The 17613-nt window shown below is 44.2% G+C and overlaps 1 protein-coding gene across 2 annotated transcripts in view; it reads right to left on the bottom strand.

The window, feature by feature from the left end:
* Positions 1–13484: 13484 nt before the first annotated feature.
* Positions 13485–17613, bottom strand: part of CABLES1 (Cdk5 and Abl enzyme substrate 1) — a 78044-nt gene continuing 73915 nt past the window's right edge. For both annotated transcript variants that reach the window (XM_075084830.1, XM_075084829.1), the window contains one exon: positions 13485–16643. In XM_075084830.1, the coding sequence (XP_074940931.1) occupies positions 16503–16643 (141 nt within the window). In that variant the 3' untranslated portion in view covers positions 13485–16502. The remainder of the gene's footprint in view (positions 16644–17613) is intronic.

Genomic DNA, 17613 nt, shown 5'->3' with positions numbered 1-17613 from the left:
GTGATTGCTCTTTGTGTATTTTTTTCTTCTCCCATTCTCCAAGATTTCTTCTGAACTCTGCGAGTTTTTGGAGGGTGGAGGGACTCATACTGTTCCCAGCAGTGGTTTGTCTCCTAAATTATTGGAAGAGACAACAAAGATTATGAACCTTGAATGAATAAGGACTGTAAGGCAATTCCTCTCAAGGGTTCTTAAAATAAATTTCATTTCTTATTGCATAATGGCTGTTAGAAATTAGTCTTGATATATTGGTGCCTGGGAAAGCAATCTATGTGACAGTAGTATTGAATGATGAATTGATAATATTGTGGGGAAGGTCTATATGATAAAAGGACCTTGATAACAAGTCTTCAATGAAGAGAGGGACTTGTCTCACATGCCATTAGGTATCTAAAGTATAGTCCCTTAATCTAAGTTGACAAAGTTTCCTTCACAGTCAATGGAAGGAGAGGGGTGCCCTCGCAGAGATGATTCTTCAAGAATAGATTGTTGTATTAATGTGACTGAAAGACCCTCTGGAAGTGCTTATCTCCCTGTAGATGGAAATTAGGTGTCTAGTCTAGACAGGACACTTGGCTTTTAGAAGGCCAAAGTTAGCTCAGGCTTATCCGCGTCAATCTAACAAATTCCACCGGCTGGGTTTTACAGTATAGCTACGTTTTAATTTCAAATAAAACTCAGTAGTTCAACAAAGAAGGTAAATTTTACAAAGGATTGCAGTCAATGTTTATGACTGGAGAGTTTTAGGTAAAGATTAGTTGGTTTTCAGAAAAAAATGCTGTAGTTCAAAAACGAGAACTCCGAGAAGTACTCTGGCCTGTATTGTACCTAAGTGTGTCCCAGATAATTGCAGGGGGTCTGTTTATACTGGCATGTTGACCATGTATGATGGTCACGCTCTGGCTTGAGTTTGGAGTGAGCCATTTTCTTGCAGGTGGTAAAACTCGGGTTTGGGAAGAAAGGAGGAGAGAGGGACAAGCATGAAAGAAACACATGCTTGAACTTGAGCACTGGTCCTGAAACCAACATAAGCCACATGTTTCAGGAAGTGGAGCACATACTCACGCCCACTGAGCCAAGACACGGCCAGCCGTGGACCCTCGTGGCTTTCCAGTCTGTAAACTCACACAGTGCTGGGAGTAAAGGCTGCATCATGCTGGCTTTCCCCAGACAGCTACCTTTGCCAGCCAGTGGTGGCAATATGGTGGAGTCCTTGCTGTGCCACCTTTCTGCTGATTCTGAAGTGACTAGTGACCCTGGGAGACCTCTTGAAAGAGTCCCTGTGTGACAGCTGAGGTTTTACAACCATAGCTGGAACCTTTGCTGGGGGAAAAGCTCATCGTGTACCTCTCGCGTAACTTCTGAGGGTAGGCTGCAGTCTGGATTTTTTTTCTTCCTCTCTCTTGTCTGTTTTGTTCATAGCAATGTACCAAAACCCAGAACACCCATTTGCTTTGTGTCTGGTGGTCTCAGCGGAAAGCCAGTGGCCAAATCAGCAGCACAGTTTGCTGGAGCCCTTTCGTTGCAGAGGGCATACTTGGGGCAGCCGTGGGAAGGTTGTTTGGCTGCAGCAGGCATTACGTTGTGTGGGCTCTGGGAGAATTCAGTCTTCTCTGCAGCTGCTGAATTAGTATCTCCCTGCATAGTAAGTCACTTCCTTTCTATTTCACTTCATGCATGTTAAACAACACTGAGCTGTTTGCTTCTGCTTTCATTTTTGTGCCTTAGGACAATGTGCTTGCATTTCTGAGACTCTGCTTGATGTAAGTAAAAAACTGCAGTGAAATACTTAAACTGATTGTCACATAAGCAAATCAAGGAAGCAGAGCTAACAGTGAAGTTGGGCTCCTCTGTCAAACATGGCTGAGAAGAAGACACCCTCTGAACCGACCTGACCTGCTTCAGGTGAGGATGACTCCTGTGGACCAGCACAAGGTGCAACAGTCTTGCTGAAGACTTGAAGTAGGGTGGAAGTAGAGCTCCAGGGCCTTCAAAATACATCTTTGTGTATTCGGAGTTGTCTCAGGGTGCTAAAGGCACCATTTGGCTTTCTTCTTCCTCAGGCTGTGGCAGAGGTGACAGCAGAGCTGGGGTCCGGTGTGGCAGCCACCCCTGCGGGAGTGCCTGCGAGCAAAGGGCTGCTCGGGTGTTGCCAGCAGCAAGCTCATGGAGGGTTAGACCCGCTGTAGGGGAAGAAGTGAGAGAGGGAGCCCTTTGGAGGGCTCCTGGTTCTTGGAACAAGTGGTGTCTTTGCCAACGCATGTGTGCCAGGGTGGGGACGTCAGCCTGGGACTGGGGAGCTGCAGCCCCAGACTGCACGCCAGATGCACAGACACCAGATGACGTCTCAGCTGGCAGTTCAGAGCAGGCATGCGATACAAATCTACAGGTGAGCCATGAGAGGGCACCTACAGGAAGACCCCAGCTGCCCCTCAGCTGCTCTTGGGAAGGGGTGCGTTCTCACCAGCAGCACCCAGGGGAGGAAAGACACAGAGTTGGTTGCAAAGAGCCCCAGGCAGGGAGGCGATTGCAGCAGACAGCAAGCATGGGGAGGACAGGCACGTTCTGGCAGCTTGCAGAGGCTGGTGGCTGGAGGGGATGGGGCAGAACAAACCTTGTGATTTCCTGAGGAAGCAGCGGCCTGATCTTTAATTCAGCCCTGCCTCAGAAGGAGGGATACTGCATGGTAAAAAACATACTTCAGGGTTGTTATAAAGCAGGAAACCTCGGAAGTCACCCTGGGGATGGCTCTTGCAAGGCTAGCAAACAGTTATGTTCAGTAATTTAGAGAACAAATGTCCAAAAGGTGGATTACTTATATCTAATTGACCTTTTTTCTGGTCAGTCAAAGATACAAAGTGTCGGACATTTCTGAGGAAGGAAGAGTTCCTTTACATTGCAAAGATGCAATGACAATAATTAATGCCTGAATGCAAAGCAATGGGTCTGTAGCTCAGCTGGTGGAAGGACCTGCGATTTTATCAGTATCTGTCATTTAAGGAACTTACTGACGGAAGGCTCCCCAGTTCTTGGGCCATCAGCATGTGGGACTAGAGAGAGAAATTGGAGGGTCTTTCTGAGAGGCAGCAGGTCCCTGGAGGCTGTTTTCATACCTACTGGTTTTGATCAAAGCACTCTGACAGAGATGGTCCTCCATCATGTAATACGTTTTTGATCTTATCTTGCCTACACTTTTACTTTCCAAATGTCTTTTTTTTTTCTCGCTGAAGTAATTGATTTGGGGCAAGACATGTATTATCTACTGCAGAGGTGTGACTCGTGCGTGTGGCTGGCCTTCATGAGAAAGAGCCTCTACTTAAAGCCAAGAGCCATGGAAAGAAAACTGAAATAGTAAAGCTGATGGATGTTGCCTACAAGTGGGTTACTACAACGCAGGCAGCAGAGATGCTGTTTTGAAACGATCTTCTGGATCTGGTGGCTGTGACATAGCTTCCAGCAGAAAATGTTATTAAGTGAATTAAATGAACCTCATGCTTGCCACTGAAGCGATTCTGTTGTTGCTTATTGCTGCATGGCTCTTGTACTTCGTGTTGGAAGAGAAGCTATGCCAATCGTTCAGTACCAGTTTGATAATGAGGCTGAAAATCTGCAGAGCAAGTGACCTTAGCAAAAAACAATAGGAAAAGCTGTTTTTATTATTTTTTTTAAAAAGCAATGGACGTATTAAAATGCTCAGTAAGGGATAGAGTTCTGATCTATTAATACTCTTTTTAACACCTATGTCCGAGATGGTGGATGAGGGGGTATGTGTGTATATGTATGTATGTTTTTGTTTCCAATCATCAGACAAGAAGATCTGAAGAATTCAAGAAATGCGATGCCAACAGAGGACATGTTTTGAAAAGGATGCTTCTATTAAGTACTGTAGAAAAGTTAATTGCTGGGAGCTGTACTGAGTTCTGAGGAACGGTCTCCTCCAGTTTTGTTTTACCTGTAGCCTAAAGGAGATTGTGGGTTGAAGAAAACTCCATAGCAAATTTGTTTTGCCAGGAGCAGAAGCTTTCAAACAGATCATCTGCTACTGCGAACCAGGCAACAGGCTCAGTGTGAAACTTTAATCATGTTCCAGAGGATAGACACAGTGGCAGCTCATTTTGTTTGAAAATAAGGTGTGGGTGAGGGGAAGGAGACTGGGGGCAGGACTGAAAAAAATTGAGGCCAAAATACTTTTCGGAGATAAAATGGAAAGAGATTTGCTTCTGAAAAATGTGTTGCTTATTCATAGGCGTTTTTTAATTAGGTTACATTACAAATACATGTCTGTTTAGTCCCAAAGAGGAATTAGAGGAACCCATGAAGATTGTGTAACCATTTCCATATTAATTGCCTGGCTTGAGAAGCTTAACCCTTTTTTAACTATGCTTTGAATGTGACATTGTGTACGCCTCGATTTCTGCTAGAAAATTGACTATTTTTTGGAAGAATGCTGGTGGAAGAAGTTGTGCTATCTCTATCTCTTCTGGATCACCGAGGTGGGGAATGTACCTCCTCTTTACTATCTGGGATGGGAAGCAATCACGCAGTGCTCTTCTACATTTTAATAAATATCTTGGCTTCCAGAATAGGTGGGGGTAGTCAGCTGGCATGTTACATTCTTGATTTGATGGTATACAAAATCCCTTTGAAAACCACACTGAGAGCATGCTTAGTACATTTTATTTTCTGGTCTGTCACTAAGATTTAAAAACATATAGCTCGGAACTTGTTCAATCGCCAGCTTGTTGCCTCTGTAGAGAAGCCTGTACATAGAAGAATAGAGTCAAATGGGCGTGAGCCTTTCTGAACATTTCTCCCTGGTAATGGATGAAACCCCATAACTGCATTCACAGACATGACTGTAGGAGATGCTGTGTAATGTCAGGAACTGAGAGTTCTTGAGCTTTTCTTCCTGCTGTTGGCCATCAGCAGTCCCATATCTTCCATGATGTCCCACAAACATAATTTCGAGAGGGAGGCAAACTTGCACTTTTATAGATGAGGCTGGTGAAGAGGTGGTTGCTCTACCCTAAGACCTATGTTGGTTCAAGTACTGGAGGGTCAGTACACCTTGGCAAGCAGACCTAAGGCCCATTGTCCTGTAGGAGTTTGATTCATGTTTACACTTAAGCTTCTGATTTCACTACCCCTTGCCCATGAGGAAAACCGATGCACCAACAAGTAAGTTTGTGCCAGAGTTGCAGGCATCTGGTGCCTTGTAATACTGTGTAAGAACAGTGCCTGCCCGAGGCAAGCTGGCTGAATAAAACAAGCCTCCAGCGCAACCCCTTTGAAACTGATAAGGAAAAGGCATTGATGTTTGGAGGAAATGGTTATTTGGATTGAGAAACTGGTAGTTTGGAGTTAGGCTCATTAAGTCATTCGGCAAAGAAGATGGAAAGGAAAGGTGGAGAGCTGGGAATGCCATTTGCCATTTGCCATGCCTCAGTGCAGAGTCTCACTAACACCAGATAGATTAACAAGAGGGTTAAAGTTTCTGCTAAGAGGACTACAGTTCACGCATGAAATTGTTGTTAAGCAGAAATGTTTTGAAGAGTTGCGAATGCCCACTGTGAGAACTACGCTGCTGGAATGAGCAGTCACATCACAAAAGTGGAAAGCATTCATTGATTGGGATGGGAAACACCGCAAGACAAATATTTCTCAGACCTTCCTTTGAAAGCGGTGGAGACTAAGCCAGTCTGTGTAATCGTCCCCTCTAGCCCTGGCTGGAGATGGGAACCAGAAGGGAGTTTTGCTGTTTCTCTGCCACACACCTTATGGGACACCAAGGGATGAACTTTGGCTTCACACAACACATGGAGAGCTTCTCTCAAGGGGTTGCCTCTCCCTCACTGATGCCTAAAAATCAGTCTGTTCTTTGCCTTCTCAGAGGAGGGGTCCCTGTGCCTCTGTGCTAATTACGTCCACAAATTCACAAGTTAGCAAATAAAGTACATTCAGGTTAGAGCAGCCAGAAGACATTTTAATTGAGACCCTTCATCCCCGTAAGGCTGCAACCCTGCGGGCAGTCCAATGCCAGCAAAAAGATTCCATTGCCAGGGTGCGCAGCAGCTCTCTGTGCGATCAGCCCTTACAGTGAGTTTCTTCATTTAAGCTGAATGGCAGAAGTGCCAACCCCATTTTCGTGTCACTGGAGATCAAGCTAGAGGTAAAGTTGTATGTGACTCTGCAGGCATTGCCCTGGATCTTGCTTGCCAGCAGTTGAATGATTGTCTACTTGTGTAGCATACTTACACTTTAGCACTTAGTGGAGGGCACCACAATAGCTGTAGTGTAAGAGACACAATAAATTTTAGCAGGCAGAAGCAAACAGCATCCAAGTTCTTCTCTTTGCCATCCTGCTTCTGGCTGTGCCGCTGCCAAAGCCTGAGAGCTGCAAATCACTCCAGCGATGGCCGCTCTGAAAACGGACCTGAACTTTCTTTCAAATGTTATGCACCTTCAAGGCTAAGTTCATTGTTTTCTCTCATTTAATGTCTCCAGCTATATTCAAAGAATTAGGATGTAGGATAGACACAAAGGCTAAAAATTTCAGCAAGGCAGCTTTTATTTCTTTATTATACTTGTCTGTTCATACTGTCTTCAGCATGGGTGCTCCTTGGGCTTATTATTGATGATGAATAAGAACAGACTGTGCAGAGATTAACACAGATGGTTGTAGCCTCAAGACGTGATGAGCTGTAACCAAAGAAAAGAAATCTCTACTTTCAAGGAGAGCCTTACGCAACAGAATTTCATGTGGCTCAGCTTTATTCAAAGTGGAATATTAAAACTGCTGAGCAAAGAATTGAGTGGTTCATGCTGTGAATAGCCGTGTTGTATGGGTAAGTTGCTTACCGCAGCCTCACAGATGGAAAAAAACCTCAACCATATGGTTTTCTTTTGGGTTAAAGCAAGCAAACAAACAAACCCATAAAACAAACCCTCTGTGATTCAGAAATCGTTGGAGAAAAGCAGTGTAGTTCACCAGAGCAAATGCCGAATTGCAAAGGCAGTGCCACTGAATTTTTTGACAGAGGAACCCCTAACCTCCTGCTACAGAAATTGGTGTAAAAGCTAGAAAAGGCCTTCCCCTTTCCTTTCAAAATCTCTCTTGTGCTTGTTCTTCTTGCTTCTGAAAACGTGACACAAGGGCACCAGTCTGGTTCAAACTCCTCTTTGAAACCATGGAACGTCAGTTTTAAAGGAGTAAATGCAGTGGAAAACAGTCGAGATGGTTGTGTAACCTCTTGATGCTTTAAAAGAGCAGCTCATGGGAAAGTGGGGAGAGTTTTCTAGACCAGAGGAAACTTGGATCTATTACTGTGTTCTGCACTGGGAGTTAATAAACCACATCTTTTTTTAAACTGATGCAAATTAAATCTGCTTATCAATCAATCAGTCGTGGTACTCTATTCACTTCATATGGGCTTCAGGCTAGATACAGCTCCCTTAAACAGATGGTTGTGCTGATGAGAATGTCTTAGGCTGTGACTTCAGCTAGGAGGAGGAAAATAATTGAATATTATATTGCACCAGCTACCAGTCCACTCAATCATTTCATCCAAAGGTAAAGACTAGAAGGGTTTTGCAAGTGTTTATGGTTTTTCTGGGGAAAGGAGAGAAGGGAATGTACTCTTAAAAAGCCAGTGCCTTTCGTGTTGCTCTCGCTGAGAGACTTCAAGAACTCACTTCATGACAAATTCTTCCATGGACTTGAGGTTCGGCGGTCTTGCCTTAATAGGAAGGTACAAAATACTCTGAAATATTTTTGACCACTCCAAAAATATATTCCTGCTATAGAATTCTGTCTTCATTTTCCATGTGATGATTTAAAAACAAACAATAAAACAAGCCAATGGCGTGAGATTTCAGCTGGAGCATTCCTTAAGGTTTTGGGGCTTTTTTTTTGGTGTAGAACCCATTGAATTTCCATGTCATCATACTAGCTTCATCTCCTCCTATATTCTGGAGTAGTCTTACATAAATAATGATAGTTACAATCATGCTAAAATTAAATATTTATTTTACTTTATTGCTACACTGTTAACTGCAAAAAAATCATATGAGAACAGTATTATTAAGCCAAACAGTAGGTTTAAGAGCAGCAATTCCACTTGTTTTTCCAGCTTTGTATTTATCTGTTTTTCCCCTTAACCCCATTGCTATGATCTAGGCTCATTTGGGCTTTGAAAAGGCTGTTCACTGATTTACTGGCTTCTGCTCTGCAGACAGCAGCCACCCAGGTGTAGGTGGGTTTCCATGTGCCTTGATGGGCTTCTCCAATGTCTGATCAGGTCTTTAGTGAAGGCTGCTACTCTGACTTCTTCACTCTACTCAGCTGCTTATTTTAGTGAAATTACAGAATAATGACCCTGAGACTCCTACCACTTTCTCAAACTCAGTGATGAGTACAAAAGAGCGGAAGGGAGGCCCGAGGGTCATCAGATATGTCTCAGATCTTTAAGAAATTAAGGAGAGAATAACTTGGTTAGCAAATCTAACGTCACAGCAATCGATGTCCTATCGTATACGTTCAAAAGATCAAGTCTGCAAAGTGTCTGAACTTCCTACGGGTGAGGAATATTTTACTTTCTCAGCCCAGTGGCCTTGGAGACTTTCATGCCACCCTCCTTTATCTTTCTAACTAAGGAGCTGTTTTGGGTCACGGACTGCCATTTCTTTAATATTTGTCCTTAATAATTGTGCTGCCACCATCAATTAAATTCACCAGATATTTTTCTTCCTGGCTTCCTGCAGCTTTAATCTCAAACTTTCCATTTTCCTGTCCATGGACACCATCATGGCCTGAACAGAGTCCAATTTTCCATTAATGGACACAGCAGGCTTTTAAAATAAATCAGACGAAGGGTGAGTCTGCAGCTCTGGATGCACCGTGTGAAAGAGTCAGCCAGACCCAACTCCGAGTGCTGCACCGGCTTCTTTCTGCTTATCTTTGTGTTTATTGAAATAATAAAAGATGGACCAGAAGGAAAAAGAACCCAAAAACCTAAACAGCAGCAGTCAAGGGAAAAGCACCTAACAAGGAATAAAAGAGGAAACGGGATCTGACAGTTCTTAATCCATCTACATTATCTATAATTTAAGCTGTGATACCTGAAATATTCCTTAGAGAGTACATCTGAATGCAATGCCTCATATGCTCCACTGACTGGTAGAGGTCTAACATGGCATGATATATCTCAGGTTAGAGGAAATGAAGGATTGGGTACTGGACAAAAACAAAGAAGTCTTTTCGTCTTCTGTGTAGGTTGCTGCCTTAATTTATCTCAAATCTGAACAGAAATAAGATGATATACAGGGCACCCTGTAAGGCAGATGACAGCCTGTGGCATCTTGGATCCGGAACACATTAATGAACCTCTCGGGCTGTCATGGGAGATGAGCACTTTGCAGTTCTCGTGTTGGCTTTGTGTGCATTGCAATCTTTGCCCACAGACATACTCCAGATGCTGATTGGCATCCAGTCCCTGCTGCTCACTGGAGGATGCTTCAAGATAGCTGTGATGATGTCACTCCAGAAGGCGGCATTAAATATTGAGCTTTCAAAAGCGCTCTGTGCTTTTGAAAGATGTGCCTATAAATGCCCTGGGATTGCTTATAAGCTTGAGTTGGTCTAGTTTTGGCTGGACAAAATGCTTACAACTAGAAGAGGCCGAGAGTCAAACAACCAGCTGATGTTGGGAAATGCATTGGACTGTGTCCATCTGAACTCTCTAAATCATGCTTAGATGTTTCTTTAAAATGCTTGTTCTCCATGAGGAGCTACAGTGCAGTTAGTTTGTGGGTTGTGTCATGGGAGGTCAGAGCATAGCTCACTTTTGGCCTTGAAGGCAGAAGGAATGTTGCTCATGATTGTATTTCAACCATGCTGTTCAGCACCCTTTTAGTCCTCTCACAGCTGGTGGGAGGAGAGAGATCCTTTTCTTAGGAAGAGATGACGATGAAGATGATGATGGTGATGATGATGAAGACAAGTGGGTTGTCATTGCTTCACTTCTCCTTTCTTTAGGTGGGCATGTCTTTAACATGCCTCAGTTTTCCCTTTTCCTCTAGGGATGCTCACGTGCACAAACGTGGTGATGGCTCCTTGCATCCCTTCTTGCTGGCACTGAGTTTCCTTTTAAAGGAAAGTGGAATGGGTGGTGGGTGGGTGCACAGCCAGGTCTTACCCCAACATGCAGCCAAGAGGTAGCCAACATATACAGGTGGGAACCAGGCCCTCCGTGCACTCCTGCACTGCGCTGAAGACAGACGTAGTGTCTTTCCCGAATAAAAAGGATCGCACATGGCAGTTTAATTGACAGCGGTAGATTACCTCGCAGGCTGTGCTCTCACCCACAGAAGCGGGCGGATGTGAGGAAGGTGTCTGGGGCTCAGGCCTCTGGCTAGGGGTGTTCATACGTGTCATTCTGCAGGGACATCCAGCTGCCGGCAAGTGGGGAGGGACTGGGGAAACAGCACGGTCTAGACCGTTAATCCAACTCAGATGATAACAATTCGGTCATTTTTGCTGAGTGGGATGAGAGCAGTTTAGAAATAATATATAATAATATAATAATAGGTTACTATAGGGTTTTATCTTTTATAAAAAAAAAAACCCAAACAACCAGGCTTCTACAGTTGCCAGCAGAAACTGCTGCCAGAAACCGCAGACTCCCATTGTTTTCTGCATAATTTCATGATCGGTTCCTCGCTCCCTCACGCAGCATGTCAGACTGCTCAGCTCTGCAATTATTCTGAAGCTATTCCTGGTGCATTATCTTCCCTCCACATCCAAAATAGCCATTTAGTTAAGGCAATGTCAAAGTGTGGAAGGGAGGGGGAGGCCATCATGAGTGTGCTGCTTTACCAGACGGCAACAGCCACCTGAGCTCCTTGCAAGGGAGCAGACCAGCACGTAACGCATCTCTTGTGCTTACCATTTGGTAGGCTTGCTTTTTTGTTTTTTTCCCTAGCATTCTATAAATATGTTGAGATTTGCCATCTTATTTGCTTTTTATTTTTTGTGTATATGATGATTGGCTAAGTGTGAGAGAAGGGGAAAGACCTGAGACCTGTGCAGTCCCAGGGGTTCCTAATACACAAACAGATGGGCAGAAATGTTGGGACCAGCGTGGGGAATGTTTTGCCTTCTGGTGCGAGAGGCTAAAAGCTGATGCTGCGACCGCTGTTCTTGCACTGCGACGCAATGCCTTTGTCCTTTGCAAAATCCCAGCACACTGCAGCCATGCGGGCAACGTAAATAACTGGTGTGGCAACAGAGGAGAAACAGGTGGCTTGAAGTCGACTAGATGTCTCCAAATGTTTCCTTGCTGTAAGGCTCCAGCTTCTACAAATGCTGAAGAAAAGCTTGCCTAAAGCTTAGTCTAAAAACCGCGAGAAAATCCCAATATTCTCTCTCCTAAATCAATGAACAGAATCCATTCCTGGTAAACCACTCTCTGTGAACACAGAGGATTTAATACTGGCTTGTAAATAAACCAGGCTTTATATTCTCCCCTTCTGCCTCTTCATCCTCGCTCTCTGCCAGTCAACTCTCAAACACCCTCCAGCTGTTGGTAGAGGGAAGCAATGGGGAAATGGAAACTTGTACTTTGTGTCTGCACGTGTTGGGATGGAGAGAAGAGTATAAAGGCTGGCTCATGGATCCTGGTGAATTGAAAATGAGGGAAGTTCAGGCCTCGTGCCAGTGGTTCTGGGAACCTGGCTTGAACAACTTCTTCCTCGATGGATGTGCCCACTGATGTTAGCCAAGGCAACGCTTCACCGCACTTGGAAGGTCTTGTTGAGAATACCTGCTGCTGCTGAGGACCTCCCCACCCCCGCCCCACAGTTCCCTTAGGAGAAAGATCTCAGTTTCAAGTTAGATGAGACACCTTCATGTGTTCAAAAAGTTATAAATTAGTCACCAATGAACTCTGACTGCAAACTGGAAGGCTGCTTCTAGCTTGAGGAATTAAGTCCTGGAGCATCTGTCTAAACAGCGTAGCAGAGGCAAGGGTCCAAGCTGGTTTAAGATGGTGTTCAGCAAGATTATGGAAAGGGGTGTATGACAGCCTAGAGGAATGCATAGAAAGGGTAAATTAACCTCTGGAGTAGCCAATATTTAGTCCTCGCCAAGAGAAGGAAATGTTTGCTGTTCAAGTCAGCAGCAACTTCAGCACTTCTTGGTCCCCCTTGCCTTGCTTTGAAGGTATACAGGCCATTTTCCAGCATCACGGTTCCTGCTCTTTCCCAGTAACACACTATAAGCATTTTGGGTTTTTTTCCCCTCTTCACTACAAAGTTTACAACAGAAGATGAACAAATTAAGCTCAAATCTGCCTCCCACACTCCTTCCCGCCCTCCCCAAAGGTGCAACTTGGGACAGATTTCAGTCTCAGCTAGTGATGGTGGCATTGTTGCTGTGATTGCTCAGTCTCTCACCTCGCTAAACTACGTTTACCTTTTTTTTTAAAAAAAAAAAAGTTTACTGTGGGGCCCGGTGCCAAAATCCTTCAGCATCGTGGGAAGGCGTTATCGCCTCCTAACAAACTACTCCTCACTGCTTCCAGGGAAGACTTACACCGTGGGCTCTGTGTTTTAGGAGGCCGGAACAATTAGCTGAAGTTGTATCATTTAAAGACATTACTGACTATTGCAAAGAAGCCATTGCCTCTTAGTGAGTGGTTCTGGAAAATAACTAGTAAAGCATTTTTCTGTGTATTTATATGTTCTGGGGGGTGTGTAAATCCACAAATGTGATTTACCACTGAGGGTCTCTAGAGAACCCAGACAGTGATGGGTGGAGGTAGGGAGCCAAACCTTTCGCATAACTTTATTAATGTGGAATGAAAATGCAAAATAAACAGGTGGTGTTTGGTGAGACCACCTAGCTAGTTGTAGGTGGAAAAAAATAGCTTGAATGCCACTAGGTGGTGGATAATTGGGTGTGTGCACACGTGAATGTCCAAAACTAAACTTTCAACCTCCCAAGCAGAAGCAGCTGCTTGTGAAATGCAACGAGTACGGGGGCAAGTTGTAAATTTTAGTACAACCTGGACTAAACCAAAGTGGTGTATCCCGAATTCTCTAGTGAATAAGGGGTTGTGAGGCATCAGCAATGCTTGTGCCTCGTCCTTCTGCACACCGATGGTTTGGGCTAGGAGAACCAGGGCCTGGCAGCTCCAGGAGGAGGAGCTGGTGACAAGAAGAAGGGCTTAAAAATAAAAGAACAAACCCAAAACAATGGTCTGGGAAGAAGATGATTAAGAACTTGGCTGGAGGAAAGATCCTGGAAGTGAGGGTTCTGCAAGGAGACGAATGCCAGGAGATGGCGAGGGCCCTTAGGCAATCCCACCATTGGCTTATTCATAAGCAGGTTTATATATCAGAGGAAGACAAAACCAAAACCATTAGACACGTACAGATGACAGAATGGAAAAATTTTGCATACTGTCACTGGTGCAAAAGAGTCTGGGTTTTTTAAATTTTTTTTTTAACTTTTATTTATTTTTTTAGAAAAGGAATAAACTCTGCATGGTAGAGTGTACGGTATATAATTTCAAAACAGAACAAGTGATATGGAATGGATTATTTTCCCAAACTATTTAAAGTTGAACCTAAAATCATTTGTAAATCAACACTCATTACCATGTAAGACAAAGGCAAACAATCAACATCTTTTTTTGTTTGGTACAGGTTTCCTCTACAACTTCAGCCTGAATTTTTCCAGGGTTGGGGAGAAAAGGGGGGCAAATCCTGCCCGTTGTCCTAACCATAACTGTACTGACCAAGCTTTGTGCTCTGAGATCTAGCATCATATGGCTTTATATATGTTCCTAAGTGAACAGTGCAACATCACCACCATCTTAAGTGTTTATTCCACATTCAAACTGTAACTGAACATCACTCTGAAACCCTTTCCCGCCCCCAAAATAACAACATCGAGAACAACAACGAAAAGCAGAAAGTCTCCAGCAATCAGATTTCATCCCAGAAATCTGTGTAAACTGTAGATCAGGGTTGGGTAGCAGCACAGAAGACAAAAGATGTGACAGCATGATTCAATAGCGTCTCTAAAGACTACTGTAAGACTGTCATTCTTTAGTCTGCATCTTGCAATCACCATTTGCTTTTTCCCTGCAATAGTATAAAGCAATGTGAAAAAAAAATCAGACTCAAAAGCAAAAGGTAGAAGCCTTTACGGAGAGGTAAAGCTTCTGCTTAGCCTTGAGTGGTCACTATTAGAAACAGATCTCTGCAATCAGAAGCAAATCTTGAACATATATACACATTTCGGTGGGAAGGGATGCAGCCAAGGATGGAAACCCTCCTGGCAGACCCACAGACTGTTTTGGCTTGTAGGTCAACACTACCCTGCTGTTTTGGGTTGAATAAACCAGCACGGCAGCCGCAGGCATTAGGCATGCTCCAGGCTCTTGGCTGCTCTGTTCCTTGGCTGCATGTGGGCCGGGAGGAGGAGGAGGGAACAGGAGCACCGGCAAAGGCCCCCTCTCCTCGCTCCACAGCCGGCCGAGTGACGCGTGGGTTGCAGCGGCATGGGGCGTTGCACCGGGGAGGTAAGTGAACGCCTTTCTCTTTACCCCCTCCTCCCCAATCCTGTTGGAATGTATCTAATCATAATTAGATAAGTATTAATAACTGTAAGCTAGCATAGCCACCTTCCCCCTTAAAATGGAGGGAGAGCAACATCATCAAACAAGTTCCCATTTGTCCTGACATGTGTAACCTTTCCAGATCCTATACAGCAATCATACGCAGGCGTTTTTCATACTAGAATTTAAAGGAGTCAAAGCTGGTAAAGAAACTGGATGTTTCCTGGCCTAACTGAAGGAAATAATAAAACTGATTAAAGTGAGAGCGAAAGAAAGTAAGCATTAGTGTGTTTACATCCTCTGGTATGTCCCACTTCTCTACGTTCTGCTCACAAGCCCTTTCCACGCTCTGAGCAAGCACTCCCAGACTGAGAGAGGTAAGGCTTCAGCTAAAATCTCACGCTTGAGATTTTTTTTTTTTTTTTTTTATAAATACCATAACTGTAAGTATTTGACTTTACCGGATCCGTGGGGGCATGTTGAGGGCAAGGCTTGTTAAGTGAACCAGCATAGGAGAAGATTGGACAGGGGTGTAATCTCACAGGATAACAGCAACCGAATGATGTCCATAAGCATGGCGCTAGCTTATTGTGTGCGCAGCATCGGGGAGCTTGGATGAAACCCTCCAGCTTTCTGGGTGTCCAGTCAGAACCAGGGAAGCTGCAAGAAGTTTTACTGTAAAACTACAGTACTGAAATGTCTAAAGGAACTGGACCTTTAACTTCAATGGGCACTGATTTTAGGTTTTGCACAGTCGAGTCTAGTTAAAAACCAAAAACTTTAACGATAGCTGTTGCCCCTGCCGTTGGAGCCTTAAGACACCTGTTACACTTGCTGAGCCCCACTCTTTTTTTTTTTAATAAAACACTGTTTTAAGATACAGCACAATAAATGTGCTTATTACGCACTCTAACATAGAGCACAGAAATACAACACTACAGAGTGCAAGTCTAACCATCTCCACAGTGGGAAAAGTGCGAAGGTTAAAAATATGCATGTGGCTTAACACAAGATATTTTTAAAAAACATGACATGGAAATCTCATACTAATGCTTTCATCTTTATCACAAACGTGACTGAAAACTCAAGGTCAGTTGCTGATCCTTCTCTCGTAGTAATAGTAGTAGTAGTGTAATCCTTTCAAAGGTACAATGTTGGAAAGATCAGAGAATAAAAAAACCAAGTGTCCAAAAATGATCCCATTTACCACTTTTCCAGTAGTTATGTTTTTCAAGAAGTAAACACGTAAGGTCACCTTGATCTTTGCCATCAGTAACTGATACACTCGGAAACAGCTAAGCCAACCACCTGGACTGAGATCAGTTCGGTGTCGCACACGCACACACACACGGATACACACACAAACACCCCACAGGAAAAAGTGCACTTTCAATTGCTGATACAAAAATAGATTGGCACATTCTTTTTGACACAGTGAAGATATCCTCTTTAAAAGCTTTTTCACGTTAAGAAGTCCTCTTGGAAGTTGCAGCAGGTCTGTAGAAAAAGCGCTATGAGAATGCACTCACGTGGGCTTCCAGGGTTTGTGTGATGGAGAGAGGGGTGGTCATGGAGGCTGCCCTTCAAATTTTTGCCTATTTTTATAGCTGCAGTACCCACAGGTAGGGTCAGTCACCACCCAGTTTCAGCACGTTAACCATTTACCAACAGCTCAGTCTTCACCTGCTTTGAGAAAGTAATGATACGTACATTTGTCAAAGCTGAGAGTCTTACATCGATGCAGTGTTTCCTATATGTTGCTGGAAAAACTGAGAGAGAGTGAAGTGTTAGGAGTCTGATTTTGCATTTCCAGTAGTAACTGCAGCTCAGGAGAGCCAGGCGGGAACAGTCGGGAGCCCCTTCCCCGCAGGGCAGCCAGTGCTAGGAGTTCTGCACCAAGCGTCTGTAGTGTGGCATCACTTCGTGCTCGGGAAGGTGGAGAGCAAACTCCAAGGCCACCAGCACCGGGAACTCGAAGGCGATCAGCTCTCGCCTGTTCAGCCGGAACTTCTCTTCCAGTTTCTGCAAAGACAGCCAAGGAAAAAAGAAGTAATAAAAAAAAACTTTGTGAATGAGGATTTGATGCTTCCTTACAGATGACATTATTCAAAACACATGTGCTGCTGTCACTAAACCTCTGCCCTGCTGGACTTGCATGGCTCTAGGTTTAGAAAATGAGAGCAGGATGAACTGGATGTACTGATTCCTTGCTGTGAAGGTGAACTTAAAGCTCAGCCCGCCATGCTATTTCTGACATGTTTGTCATTTCACTCATTCCATCTCCAGCAGACATGCCTTCCAGTGATCACAGTAATTACCACTGCAGGAAGAGGAAACTCCTGGCTTCATGCAAACATCGAAATCACTTGCGTAATGGAAGACATGCGTCTCGTAACTGCCCACAAACTCCCTGCGCTGCTTGAAATCACTAGTTTTCCATTCAGCATTAGACGGTGTTATAACACCCTATTGGGGAAATTATTTCTGCTACAATTAGATACATTTGATCTTAATACCTCAGAGGCAGAAGGTGTCATCCGCAACAACCATAAGGACAGTGCGTAATAGAAATTACTGCCCTCAGCGGGGATGAGATGGGTTTCATAGTTGGCTTTCTGCTGTAACGTACCAAACATCTTACCTGCTCTGCTGTTTTCACTGGATTTTGATGCTACAAGTAGGCAACCAGCTGCTCAGGGATATTTCCCTCCCCATCCTCTTCTTATGACCTCCCTGGCTTGCTGCTTCTCTGCCCCTGGGTCTACTGAAAAGCTCAATGTGTATTGAGGATGGACCAATATTTCAGGATGGCAAGAGCAGCCACATCTTCCAACTCCCACTGGGCTGAATTTTCTTTTCTGGTTATTTGGAGGGCTTTCTAACAAACCGTCGACCCAGCTCTGTGACTGTGGCGAAGGGCATGAGTCTGGTTCTGTCCCCCAGCCAAGTTTCCATGTCACTTGAAATGAGTGAGTTAGTTGTAGCCAAGTAC

The sequence above is a fragment of the Phalacrocorax aristotelis genome, chromosome 2, assembly GCF_949628215.1.
Source record: "Phalacrocorax aristotelis chromosome 2, bGulAri2.1, whole genome shotgun sequence".
NCBI lineage: Eukaryota > Metazoa > Chordata > Aves > Suliformes > Phalacrocoracidae > Phalacrocorax > Phalacrocorax aristotelis.
The sequence above is the reverse complement of the archived record's forward strand: the minus strand, read 5'-3'. Positions and strand labels throughout refer to the sequence as shown.